Here is a 13,924-nt window from a genome sequence, read left to right on the forward strand (position 1 = left end):
CCATGGGGCCTCCAGCCCCTGGGCCGGCTGCTGCGACGTGGCCTTGTGTATGGGCCGCCGTGAGCTGAAGCTAGTGGTGCCCTTCTGGCGGGGGTGCCGGCCTGTGATGGGCTCTGCTGCTGGCAGGCAGCGCTTCCTGGTGGGGAAGAGAGGATGTTCCTGGGCACGGCACGATGGAGGGTAGTCAGGCCCCAAAGGCCCCCAACTCCCTAGGCCCTGCTGTAGAAACCTCTCTCACCTCCTGATTCGGAGAGACCTTGTTATTCCTCTTTTGCTGCAGGTTTGGCAGGAGCTGTGGGTGCTCTTGACCGCAGGCAGACAGTGCGGAGGGGTGATGGCTCATGCTTGTTCACCAGGCGAAGAGTTGGCTGGGCACAGGTGAAGGCGGGGGCAGAGCAACAAGCTGCCTGCGAGCCAGGGGAGAGCAGCTTCCTGTCTGCAACGTGGGGGAATTCTAGATAAAGTGAGCAAGGGCAGGAAGATCTGCCTGGGAAGAATTTTGGCATATAAAACCTGAACGTGGCTAGAAAAACCCAGAAGGAAAAGAACGCAGAATTCTGTCTTTGTTACCAGCATATCAGATGTTTCACTGAACCTACTGTTTTTTAGTGGATGTGAGTGTAAGCTGTAGGGCTCTGATTACACCTGTTCTGGGCTTTTCCTTGGGAACAGTGCAGTTGGGGATTTCCCCAGCTGACTTCTCAAGTGCCCTGCAGCAGGGAGCCCTTGTAGCGCAAGTGAACCATACTCTCTGATCATGAGCTTGCTCCCTGTTACTTGGGTTATGCACTCGTTTTCTCTGAGTGCATGAGGTGCCACTGTTGTGTTTTCCGCAACTCCAGCAGCCAGTCAAAAGAGGAACTGTTGAAAGCAAAAACTGTGCTGACTTCTGCAGTCCAAATGACTGAATTTGGGGATCCTAGAAATCATGTTCTTCTGGAAATGTTTGCCTCTCCCTCTCTTTTTCCCATCAAAGTGCAGACAAAAGTGCTTTCTCAGGATCCCTATTTGTCTGTGTCGCAGCCCAGGGGCACGGTAGCAGTGTGGATTTGGCACATGAGCTTCTGTGCTAGCTCGTTCCCTGGACTCTGGAAGATTGCCTGGCAGGGGGAGGCCGTGCCGCAGCCGCAGAGCTATTCCTATCAGGACGATGTTCGTATGGGCGCATGACATGCAGTTGCAGCCCGGGTTGGCAGTTCTGAGACGCTCTCATTCTGGAAAGATACTGCATTATGAATAGGACTATCATTTTTAAATGTTCCGTTTTATTAAGTCTGGGCTTGCTGATTCTTCATTGCCTGCTGATTTGTAAGAGCAATGAGGAAAGTGAAGCGGTGCTGGGGGCTCCATAAAGTCACCTAACCCTGTAATGCAGGCAGGGGGTACAAAGTGCACCACGAGATTCATTATCACTCCCATACATTGCCAAACTGAAGGATCAGTATTGGAAGGACACAAGGAGGATTCTCTCTGCCCAAACGGAGCTAATTAGAGGTAGAAATGGAAGTGAAAACAGTCAGCATTAGCAGGCATGGGATTTTATGAAGGGATGGAGCTTTTGCTGACTGCCCAGCAAGGTGCAGCTCTGAGGTCTCTGATCTGCTGCTAAAATAGAAGATGCAGCACTGTGGGAGAAAACCTTAGTTTTCATGTAATGGTCATTAAGCAAGTGTTTGCATCTCCATTTCCCAGACTAAAACAAGGTATTTACTGTCCCTTTGCTGTTGCTGATACAGGGTCCATATGCCTGGATGAAATGCCTCTTGAAGTGAGGACATATAGATAGATGTGTTTTTAGGCAGGAGTTGTAAGTCCGGAAGCGTTAGATTGCTATGTATTGTTTTTGCAATATTTGGGGAGGTTTATGTAGAGCTCCAGCACATGCTCTCAACCCGCTGCATTGCTTTCCGTGAGAGTAAGGTAAGAGCAGGCAGCTGTGCTCTTTTCACTGACTTCTTGACATCAAGACAAGGCAACAGAACTGTCTGGATCTTGCCGCTACAAATTGGGGAATACATATGCTTTACAGGTATAATGTACCTTTGAGGCCCCTAGCTCTGAGGCGTTACCCCTTTGTCCAAAACCTGTTTAGCTAGATGGCTCAGAACTGGCATGTGGAAGCTGTTTAACTAGCTTGGGGCAGCCAGCAGTGCGCTGGTCCTGCTTCTTTGGCAAGCAGCAAGACAAAGATATTACAGGCCAGATGTGAAGAAATATTGTAGATATTTCAGTTGAGTTGAGAGTGAACATTACTGTTTGAGAGGATTGTTTGCAGAAACAGAAACAAAAGGTGATGCAATTGTCTTATTGAATAGCACTCAGCAGCCAAATCTTTATCATGCGGGAAAATTTCCTCCAAGTCTTTGTTGTTTCTTTCCTGGTGCCTTGTCCACTAGGTTTTTGTTACAGCTGGGGTGTTATGAACTTCAGCTAAAATAAACTGTGGCTCCCACAGGACAGTGCATAGTGTTTTCAGGCCAATACCTTTTCTTGTACTTAATGTTAAATCAGCCTATGACTTTTAGTTTTCTTCTTCATTCCCCCTCCCCCCAAAACTACAAATGTTTGTTCTGGCCGAGCTGCAGTTCCTGCTGGGTGGCAGGGGAGGGTGCTGGGCTGCTGGGCCTCCTCCAGAGCCCCTGCTGCACAGGTCTTTGGGGCGGGCAAACACCACATTTATGCTGCTCGGTTCTGTTCTTACACGGCTCTTACCAGTGGTGTCACGCATACAGTAGATAATAGGTCTGACTTCTGCTGGGTCTGATCTGTTCTCATTTGACCTTATTTTGCAAGTAGAAACTCCTGGGTTTTTTAGTTTGTTTTCTTTGCAGAACACAAATTTCAACTATAGACTGTTCTAAGTCCTTCTATTAGCTAAAACAGGGTATGAGAAATAAAATTTATATTTGGAGTAGAAGATGGTGAGCTCTTAAAGGAAAAAAAAAAGTAACTCGAAAGTTAGTTACTTTAATGAAAGAATGCATTAAGAACACTGAGGATCCTTTATCAACAAGGGCTCTCTTATGTCCTTTTTAGTTTGTCTAGTAAAAAAGTGTTGGCAGTGCGCTGGGATAAATTGCTAGCTTGGAATATTTCCCTGATTTATTTTGTCAAAGCCCTTCTGCTGCTGAAGATGGGCACAGTGAAATGTGCCACAGGGGCTGCCTGTGTCTCTGGCTATAAAATGCTGCCGTTGCCAGGCCGGCCTTGGAACTGCAAGGCAGGGCAGCGGCGGCTTCGGAGTACGGTGTTAGCATGGTCTGAGTGGAACTTCGGCAGGTTTCACAAACTCTGGGGCAGTAAACTGGTGTCAGGCTCTGCAAATTCTAGAGAAAGTCTTTTGCTGTCTCAGCGTAGCTTGAGTTTGGAGAAGTGCTTTTCTCTAGTTTTCAATGATCACCTATAAAATGAAGTACGCTGACAAATCGGGGTGTTCATTTTGGTTTGGGTTGGTCTTTTTGCCCAGCTGGCAGCCTTGCAAATGCAGCCTTGGCTTGGAAAACTGTACGGAGCATTTTTCTTCTGGAGCATCCATTCGAGCAGTGAGGGTCTGCAAGCCAGATCATGCCTCAGTAATGGCTTTTTCCGCAGCTGCTGTTTTTGAAGTGAGCATCATCAGCGCAGAGCCCTCGTGTTGGGATTTTCCATCTCCGATGAGTGTCCGTTCCCAAGGGGCTCAGTGAGCTTGTGTGGGTGCTAGTGGTAGCCTTACCACTGAGATGAAATCCAATTTACTCTCTCAGCAACACTGACTTGTGCCAGGAAAACAGAAGGAAAAGCCTATCACAGCAAGGTGGTTCTAAGCAGCAAAGCACAGACGTGTGGCTCCATACATGCAAAGCTCCCAAATGTAAGGCTCGGCCTTACGAAATGTGACTTTGTTCCCCTTTTTTTCAAATCTCATAGTTTTGTCTCTGTGCTGCCCATGCCGTGAGGGTGAGTCACAGAGAAAGGCTCCTTGCTGTCCGCTCCAGAGCCCCTGGGCGCGAGCCGGGGCGGCCCGTCTGGGTGTGGGAGAGGCGCCAGCCCGGCGGCTGGGAGCTTCCCGGGGGGCTGCCCAGCTGGGCGCTGCCGCGCGGCAGGGGCCCAGGGCTGGGCCTCGCCGTCACGGACCCGCAGGCCACCCGCTTGCTCGCCTGGGCCGGGAGGTGCCTTTTAAAGATAGCTTAAACCCCAAGTGTTAATGCTCATTCCTCCCCAGAGCTTCTGCGCTGTTTTTTTTTTTCTTTGTCTCACAGATCACGAGGTACCTCACTTCCATTTCAGCACTCTTCATGCAATTTTTTGTTGGTTACCTCACTACTGTGGGTTATAGGAAGGAAAAAAAGAAGAGTATTTCATATAAGACAATTCCTGTGCGCTCATTTCTTCTGTATTTCTTGTGCTTGCCATTTATGTCTGTACTCCCTTCTCTTGTTGTTCTTAACCTTTTTTATGTCCTGCTGCCAAGTGCATTGGACTCACTGGCTCCTAATAAAAACTAGGGAGCTACAATCAGACTGTGGTATAAATTATTTAGGTAAATTTGAGGCAGTAACTGAAACTGATGGAATTTCTCTGGATTCTGGTAATTCATAAATAAATTTGATTAACTTTAATAGTAATCCTAGTGTGCTATTTTTAATTAAATTTTTTGTATGATTACCATTGTTTCATTTTTCTTCATAGTTTTCTTTACTATCTCATTCAAGATACAGGTGGTGGCAGATGCCAGGCATTACATCTTCACAATTATTTGTTAGTGTGATTCAGTACATACAAGACCATGATCCATCAGAGAAGGGGTTTTTTTGTTTTGTTTTTTTTTGTTTTTTTTACCTTTTCTGCCTACTGCAGCTCTGATCCTATATTCCAAAATGGTGACTTTTATAAAATCAATCTTTGGAAGAGTTGAACATAAGAACTAAAATCTTGTATCAAAGTAAATAAAAGAAAGAAAACTCTGTATTATCCAAGTAGTATTAAGGAAAATATTTTCAACCTGCCAATCTACCACAGGGAAACAACTTGTTGGCTGCCATGCATGCTCTTGCAAGTTTGAGTGTGATTTCTGTTTTGAAAATGATTTTCTCACTCCTTTTCTCCTGATCCAGGGAGAAGAAACTGAAGGCTAGAGTGCAAGAGTTAGTGAGTGCTTTGGAGAGGCTCACAAAGAGCAGTGAAATCAGGCATCAGCAGTCTGCAGAATTTGTTAATGACCTTAAAAGGGCAAACAGGTAAAGGATCTACTAGCAAATGGCTGCAACATTGATTGTTTTGCGGTGCTCTGGTAATGCACTGTAATCCCCTCCCTAGCTTAATAAGCAGCTTCTGGACCCTTGTCTTCACATTCATTGACTCCTGAAGGTTATAGTTAGACATGGGAGAGGGTATAAACCTCCCATGTAGGATACTGAAAACTACATAACTAAGAATAGAGTGGGGGAAGTAAGTTAATCTTAATTGAGTTGTTGTTATTAAATGTTTATTAAAAATATAAATTTCTCCATCTAGTCAGATTTATGCATTGCAGTTATTTTGTTTAAAACTGCTTCCTTTCCTTCGGCTCCAGCCTCCTTATTAACAAACTGGCTTCTATAAACCCTGTGTTATTGCTCACTGAGGTACAGCCGATACTGTAAGCTCTCAGTAGGCTTGTATTGGCAGTAACTTTGGATGGACTGAGAATATTATGGACTGTAGCTCCCCCTCCTGCAAAGAGCCTATAGCTCACAATGTAATTTTCACTAATTGTGTTTATGGGAGAGAAAGAAACACTAGTTTGCTTAATGGTGGGTTTTGTAAGCAGATACTGGCTGTGAGGGAATCTTTTTGTAAAACATTAGCTGATTGATGTTGTAGCGTACTGATTCCCAGATAGTGCTCTCCAAAGTCATCATAAGCAACCCGCTAGCTGGTTCTTTAAACCATGTTTAAAAAAGTGTTTTCAGTAACCCGTTTACTGGTAAAGGTGCATGCTTGCCCAAAAGAAATAGATTAGCACTGATATGAATTTGGAAGCGAGTTTTAAAATACAGTTAAATTTTAGGAAGAGGATCAGCACCCAAATTTTGGAGTGCCCTCATGGCTTTTTTTTGGTAACGTTTGCTGTGAGCAAACTTTGTTGAATGGTCTTGTATTGTCTTGTATTTCTAACAGTAACTTGGTAGCCGCTTATGAAAAAGCAAAGAAAAAGCATCAAAACAAGCTGAAGAAACTGGAGTCACAAATGATGGCCATGGTGGAGAGACATGAAACACAAGTAAGGATGCTCAAACAAAGAATAGCGTTGCTAGAAGAGGAGAACTCTAGACCGCACACCAATGAAACTTCTCTTTGAATGCATCTCTTTCAAGGATGGTTAGTGCCATTACAAATCTGTTTCTTTTGGAGGCTGGTTTTTAGGTAGCTTCAAACTCTAAAAGCTCTGACCCTCAACACAGACACAGTTCATCACCATCTCTAGGATTGCAGGTCTCCAGCCAGGAGCCATGGGGAGAACCTAAGCATTAAGCAAGGACTCTTTAATAATGTAAATGGACAGTGCCTGAATTATCATGCCATGAGTATGTACATTGTCTGTGTCATTAGCTCTGTACTCATACAGGTTCTCTTCCATCTTATGCCTCAAGGGCAACAGTGTCATGTAACAAAATAATACATGTTAAGAGATTTTATTTGAGGCAGTTTGGAGATAACTGGAGAGTTCTCCCAATCCCCAAGCTCCCTCTGCACACACCTTCTCTCTGTATTGTACTCGAGCCTTGCTGCTGCTATCAACTAAATAGGCAGACTGGGGGTGGGGGGGGGAGTCTCTTTAAGCTGATTGGCTGGTTTGCTGTTTGCACCACACCTGCAGTACTACTGCTCACTGAGCAGAGAGAGTAGGAAAAACTGTTGTTTGGCAAAAAACAAGAAACCCTGGGCATCTCGGGAAACTAAGATAATGATATATTTCTTAGTTTGTAAGAGGGCTAAAGGCTGTGAGTTTCACCACGCCAGATAGTCTGTGCCAAGGTTGGGTAAGAAAGAAATTATAGGAAATCTCCTGATATTGCATGTTGTAAGCAATTATTTTCTGAGACGGATGGATTTTCTTATTAATACATTATAGCCAAGGTTTTCTTTAAGAGGCTGGGCCATCTTTGTCATGTGTATAGTTTTATTACATCTTTCTATGATCAAGAGGTAGAATGTCTTTTTTTTATATACTTTTGACCAAAAAAGGTACTTATTTATTAGGAATGTACCTGTTCAATATTAAATACATATGCACAAGACTAGAAATGTGTATCTGTATGGATGTACAACCACAAACAGAATGTGAGTGGTTATGTCTTCATTTAGCTTCTTAGGCTAACTTTGTTACTGTTAACATTCTTTTCTTTTGTTTAAGTAAGTCACATCATTCTAATATATTATCCAAGTAAATGAATTGAAAATTTTGGCCTGTAATAGTCATGAAGGCTATGCAGAGCATGGAGATGAGGTTGATGTCTCTAGGGAGCAAAAAATGGGAGTCTGACATAAGAGCAGTTTCATATAGAATTTTCTTCTTTTCAACGTAGCCATGACCAGGCACATAAAACACAACTGCCAGTTTGGCATTGTTAAAACAAGCACGGAGCCCGATAACTTTGTTCAGCTGTTACTGTGTTACTTCTCTCCTTTGTATTTTTCAAACCTTGTTTTCTCCAGGAAATCCAATATCAGGAGTCAGCTATCCTTTCCGTTCAAGATATGACTTGTTTTACGTTGCACTGAACCTCAAGTTTGATTAGTGTGTTTAGAGCAATAAGAAATTCTTTCATCTGTTACTGCAATTTCTAGTACTAAAGAAGTATTTGTAAGAGGACTTGAACTGGTTTTGTCTATTCGTGGGTTAGGCCAGGCAGCCAAAGCAGTTCTCGGACTTTGTGTTTAGAATATGGTATTATTGTTAAGTCTTGTCTACAACTGAAACTCTCATGGTTGGTGCTCATGCCATCTCTCTTATTACTGTTGCTGCTGTTTTCTTCTTTCCTTACAATATAACTTCTTGATACTTCTTTAGAGTCTGATACATCCAGCTACAAAGTCAACACTGGAAGTGGTTCATTGCAGTAGTGTATGTTAAGACAATGCTGACTTCCAAATTAAGTTGTAGGTGGTATGATGCCTTTGGGTTGGTTTTGGTCAGTCCTCTTTATTAAGATAACTGCACAATTCCCACTTAATTCTTTAAAATGCAAATGGAAATTTTTGCAAATCAGACTGTTGAGGCAATAGCTACATTGATTTCTTACTGTCTTTATGGTTTTGCCAAGTATCCATTATGTTTCTTTTTTGGCCAACTTTGTCAACAACAGAAACATGTGTTTTGCCATATGTGTGCTTTAGTAGTAGCTGTTCACACTTGTTTCTGAAGAAACATGAAGAAAATAATCCACTGTGTACTCTGGTAAAAATGTAATTACAGTTTTGTCTGCTTGTATCTGAAACAAGTAACTGGAAGTCATCTCAAATTGTCAATGTGAAATACCTTTCACCTAAGGTAGCTAGTAACCATTGTTGCACTGGATTTCCTTTTTGGCTCTATTTTTTTTTCAATTTGTTAGTACCTAAAGAAATTGTTAAGCCAATTAGGCTTGAAGCATTTGAATTGAAACGCATCTTTATAGGCAAGATTGTACATTAAGAAAACATGAAATGTACCTGGATTTAAAAATATAAAGCTGCAGTGTCCTTCAGTGGACTTTAAATAGGCAATGATTTGCTGACTCTGTACAAAGTGCTGTTTACTACACTTACTGCACATCTCCCTGGCCAACTGTGCTCCGAGAGTGTTTTAGATAAATCACGTCATCATTAAAGGTAAGTCGCTCTCCATTTCTTCCCATGGGGCTTATAGATAGAACAGCAAGACTGGTATCGCACAACCTCTGCAGTAGCTTATCTGTTTGCCAAACCAACAAGGCAGCTTGCCTCAGCAAGTAGCTACTGCTTCATTTGCTGGCACACTGGAAAAGGCTGGTAGGAGAGCGGTGAAAGCTTTACTGGTATCATGTTTCATATTTTAGCAGTTAGCTGCAGTTCCAGCATATCTATTAAAATGGCACTAATCCTGAGAGTAAATGCCAAAAACCTAATTCCTTTTATGCAAATTTGAAACACCAGCCTATAGACAAGTGTGCATTTTAACTTTACAGTTGATGCAAGTCATCTCAAATCACTGCAACTTAGCTCACTTAACACTTGTTGCAGAAATAGTACATTTGCAAAGCAGGAAAAATAGTTGTTGACTGATTAATTAATCTTAGTTTGTATTTTATTTTTTGACTTTCTAAATTGCCGGAGTGCATGAGACCTTATTTTGCATTGCGTTCAGAAAAAAAAAGTACTTTTTCTAATTAAGTGTATAAATCTTCACCAGCTTGAATGTACTGTTAGCTATTAAAAAGCACATGCGACTAAGTTTGCATTAATGTCAGTATTGTTCTACTGTTTTAAGAGTTTCTCATTTAAAAACTCATTTAATACTGTACCATACGTTGTAAGTTTAGAAACTTTTCAGCTTACTGAATTAGTTTTAAATGTGTTGCTGCTTTTTAGTTTCCTAGACGCTGTAAAATAGCTATTTTGTGTTTATTTGATATAGAATTGTAAAAACTGCATTTATTTATACAGAGACATTTATAATACTTTTATTTTACAAATGTTCTTATATTCTGAATAAATTTCTAATGCTATGTCTTTTTCGGGTATTTCTTCAACATACCTGTCATCTTGTTGCTGAATGGTTCTGCTAAAAGGTAACACAATCCCATAATCCTTCTCCGCTAGAAGTTGGTAAGGGAGATGTTACGACACTGCAAGGAGTTACTATAATGGGGGCACGAGGTGCTGAGGTCAGCGAGATCCAGTCAGTGATTTTAACTGAGCTCAAGAACATTAACACTTGCCACAAACCCTCTACAGTTTCAATGAAAACTTTACAGAAATGGAAAAGCACATATGAAACTGTTTCCACACATCCAGTTCTTTTAATGACAAGTTATATGGACCAAAACCTCTCATTTCATAAATACTTTAAAAGCACTGATTAAGCTTGACATACTTCCTTTCTTCAACACATGAGACACCTTTTAAAATAAATTTTGCTTCCCATTGTTTGATGGGCCCCTGTCCACCTTCACAATTGGCTTTAAAAAAGCCTTCTTTTACTGGCACATACATATAAATCAGTGCTGCTAATTGGCTTAAGGCAATATTAGTTTAAACATTCTATCATGAAAGAATACACTGTACCAGCAGCACAGGCTTTACATTTCACACTGCAAACAGTAATGTTCATATTCATATTTCATAACTACAGTAAGTTATAAAGTCATTTACTTTAACTTTACAGAGAAATTACAGTAGAAAAGAAAATGTCAGTTTAGTCATAGCCTCTTAAATGACGTGCTTCAGTTTCTGAATCAGTGAATAACAATTAAAACCACAGCCATTAGTACAAGATGTTACAGGTAGTCACAGATTTTACCTACTAAAATTGAAGAACTGACCAATGCAACTGCTCTTCAAGATAACATAATGGAAGTTGAATAAAATCTGCAGCTTTCCATGGGGTTTAACTCACAATTAGCTGTACATACTCTCTACTAAGCTAGTACCGATACACACCAGATACAGACCAGTGAGGAAAATGGATTAAGTTCTTGAGCTTTAAACAATCAAGAGGAAGACAGGTCCCCCTTCATGCATGAGCCATATAATAAAACAGTGGCCCCCTATTTTTCTGCAAGGCATGCAGAGCTGCACAGGAAGTGTCGTCTTTGGACAGCAGTACCTGAGCCGGTCTGGATCCTAGAACACGTACAGCAATATAGCATCACACCAAAAATCAATAAACAAAAATCCACCTCTCTCTGCTAGGTCTGTTTTGTTTTTTAATGTTACTGTGCTGCAGTAACCCAGCTGCACTGATGCTCGTTTGAAGTAGTGCTTCCAAATACTGCAGTGCTGTGCAGCCATACCAGCTCACTTAAGGATCATGCTGCAAGTACAGGCTTGAGAAATATTTGCTAAGAACTTTTAATCATGCGATTTTATATACTTTCCTGCATAACATAAATGTGTACCCAACGAGTAGGAATAAATGGATCATCTTCCTCATTTACTAGTTTTACTTAAACATGCTTAAAACATTTTATTCAAAGTAAAGTTTTCTCATAGTGGAACATGTGTTGTAGGGAACTGAGGTTGTAGGATCTGTGTCTTTAAAAGGTATAAATACTTGTTTTAAAAACAACTAACACTTCATGAGCTATAACTATTTTCTTAAGCATATTGAACCCATAATGGAAACAAAATGAAAAATAGTTCTGATCAACAATTGAAGTGTTTAAGAATGACAAAATACTTATCTTTTGAACAAATATACAGATAAAGTTCATGGTGGACCTATTCAAATTTAAATATTCTGTACCCTGTGAAGCTTTCTGACAATTACTTTTAAGTAACTGTAGGTCAGCATGCTTCCTTTTATTCTGCTAGTATTGAAGAATGAATTGCAGTCACTTATACTTCCTTCCCAGAAGTACCCACAGGTGAGAACTCTAAGCATGAGAATAGGTGTTTCTGTAAAGTCAAATCTATACAATAGTCTACTTTAACCTAACATTTCCAATAAAAAGACAAGTTAAAACCCAAGCATTTAATTTTAATGTACTCCTACTAATCCAGATCCTTCCTCTTGGTATGATCCTGAATATGGCCAGTGTAATTGCTACATGTACTGTCTTGCTTTAGGTTCACAACCTACTTGAAACAGTGAAAATGCACACACAGCACAAATCCTACTACTGCATCCCCTATCAGTGCGTATGTACAGTATTAAGAACAGTGCAAATCCTAGCAGTTAGTTAGCCCACTACTTTCATTCTTGAACTAGACTATTGCTACAAATGCATAAGAACAAAAACAAGAGTATGCAAGAGTAGTGACATTTCCAGGCCTAATTTACTGTAAAAGCACCTTCAGTTAGTTTGTAGAAACTTACCACATCTTAAATAATTTTGGTTGTTTCAAAAGCTGAAATACTGTAATAACAAAGGCAATCTTAAATTAGTATGAAGTCATGTATAAGCACCAGATTCTTTAACATTTACAGTGCAAGTCTTAATTTCTTTAAGTAGAGAAAGTACTTTTAAATCAATGAGAGGCTATTCTACCAGTTTTCAATAGTTTTGAGCTTCCTAAAATGTGTATAGAGTAACCTCCTAATTTACAAGATGAAGGCACCTGATTTTAACTTCTGAAAAAAACTGTTGTTCAGAATTTATAAAAAAACAGGTAGCTGAAAATTAAAAAGCCCACGGACCCAACAACTGGAAAGCCAGTCACCCACAGACCAGCAGTACTATTCTGTACCACAGGATATTAGAGCTGGGATTCTTAATGTAGACTCTTGCTCTTCACACCAGAGGGATATGAGTGCTGCTATATACTACAAATCACCAAGAGCAAGCTTACTATGTTGAGTAAGTACAAGAGTTGGAAAAATAATTTCCTCTATGAACTCACAATCTGAGTAGCCAGGTTGCAAAGCCTGCTTTGTTTTTAAAAGGAACTATTACATATTTAACAGCCACAAGCATGTAAAAGCAAGACCACAGCAAACATATTGTTCTCAACTCTGCAAAATAAATCACAGGAACTTTGGAGCACAGCAAAGAAGCCTGGAACAGTGATGAGGCCCAAAATTTTAATAAACACTATTTATGTAAGTTTGGTCTAAAAAAAAATTTACATTATGTTAAAAAAATACTTTGATTGTGCAATAAATAAAGCTATTTCCCTGCTTCTTCCTAGTACCACTTTCTTCCAGACTTCAGACCATACAAGACAGCTGCTTTCAAAAGCATGCACACACATCAAGGAGTTGAAGTTAATATTTCAGCACAGACCGTACATAACATGATCAGGCAGATCACTCTTCAGAGTTCAAAGCATTCTGGAAAAGAGAGATGCTAGAAATCTTGCACTACTAACACAGGGAGGTTACGTGGTACTAGAAACTGCAACCTAATAGTCTGGACTCTCAGGACCCACGTTTGTTGGTTTTTTTTTGTTAAACATTTAGTCATTTTATTAATTCTTTAATTTCAAGGAGACTGACTGATAGATGACCATTCACAATTTGAATAACCCCCTTACAGGCAAGCATTCTGACTTGTTTTAGCTCCAAGCATAAATAGAGCAATGTTTATGCTTCAAGTATCTTGAGATCAGCTCTAACATGCAAACAGTGACCCTTGTTTCTCTGTATCTATCCCCCACACCTATGAAATTAAAAAAAAAACACAAAAACCAAATTTAATTCCATTACCCACTTATTTTTTCCACTGTTTTACAGAAATTCATGTAAAATGTACTCCTAAACTTGGAACTACACTTCACTTACTTAATTATAAAATGATGGTGAAATAAGAACATAAACTAGTGAGAGTAGACAATCCAAAACATTCACAGTGCAGCACACCATGGAGCCTAAGGTAGATCACATGACACCACCACACTTGCATTGCTTTAGAAACCTTACAGAGACAGCAGAAAGCAATGCTAACACAAGAAACTGTACCCTTACACAAAGTAGTAAAAGTTATTGCATATTTAATCATCACATTTATTTGCAATTCACGTTAAGGCTGGATTTACTAAAACCATGACATATCTATAAGCCCCACTTTGGGCTTAATGAAGCAACCAGTTTCTTTTATACTGACCCAAACCTTCATTAAGAAGAAAAGAAAGACCCAGTGAATGCAGAGGAGAGCCAGCATCTCCTATTCATAGGACACATTTGCTTCATTTTAAAGACTGCCTCCATCTGTGACATGATTTAATATGTCAATAGTTCAGTTGAAGTTACAAGTTCAAAGTTTACACAGTTTCATCAACTGTC

At 40.4% G+C, this 13,924-nt stretch overlaps 1 protein-coding gene across 1 annotated transcript in view; it reads left to right on the top strand.

The window, feature by feature from the left end:
* The window catches only part of MCC (MCC regulator of WNT signaling pathway), a 193,135-nt gene extending 182,512 nt beyond the window's left edge, over window positions 1-10,623 (top strand). Inside the window, exons 17-18 of the mRNA XM_067316540.1 lie at window positions 5,094-5,216; window positions 6,139-10,623. Of these exons, the coding sequence (XP_067172641.1) occupies window positions 5,094-5,216; window positions 6,139-6,319 (304 nt within the window). The 3' untranslated portion in view covers window positions 6,320-10,623. The remainder of the gene's footprint in view (window positions 1-5,093; window positions 5,217-6,138) is intronic.
* Window positions 10,624-13,924: the final 3,301 nt, after the last annotated feature.

This window comes from Apteryx mantelli, chromosome Z (genome assembly GCF_036417845.1).
Source record: "Apteryx mantelli isolate bAptMan1 chromosome Z, bAptMan1.hap1, whole genome shotgun sequence".
Taxonomy (NCBI): domain Eukaryota; kingdom Metazoa; phylum Chordata; class Aves; order Apterygiformes; family Apterygidae; genus Apteryx; species Apteryx mantelli.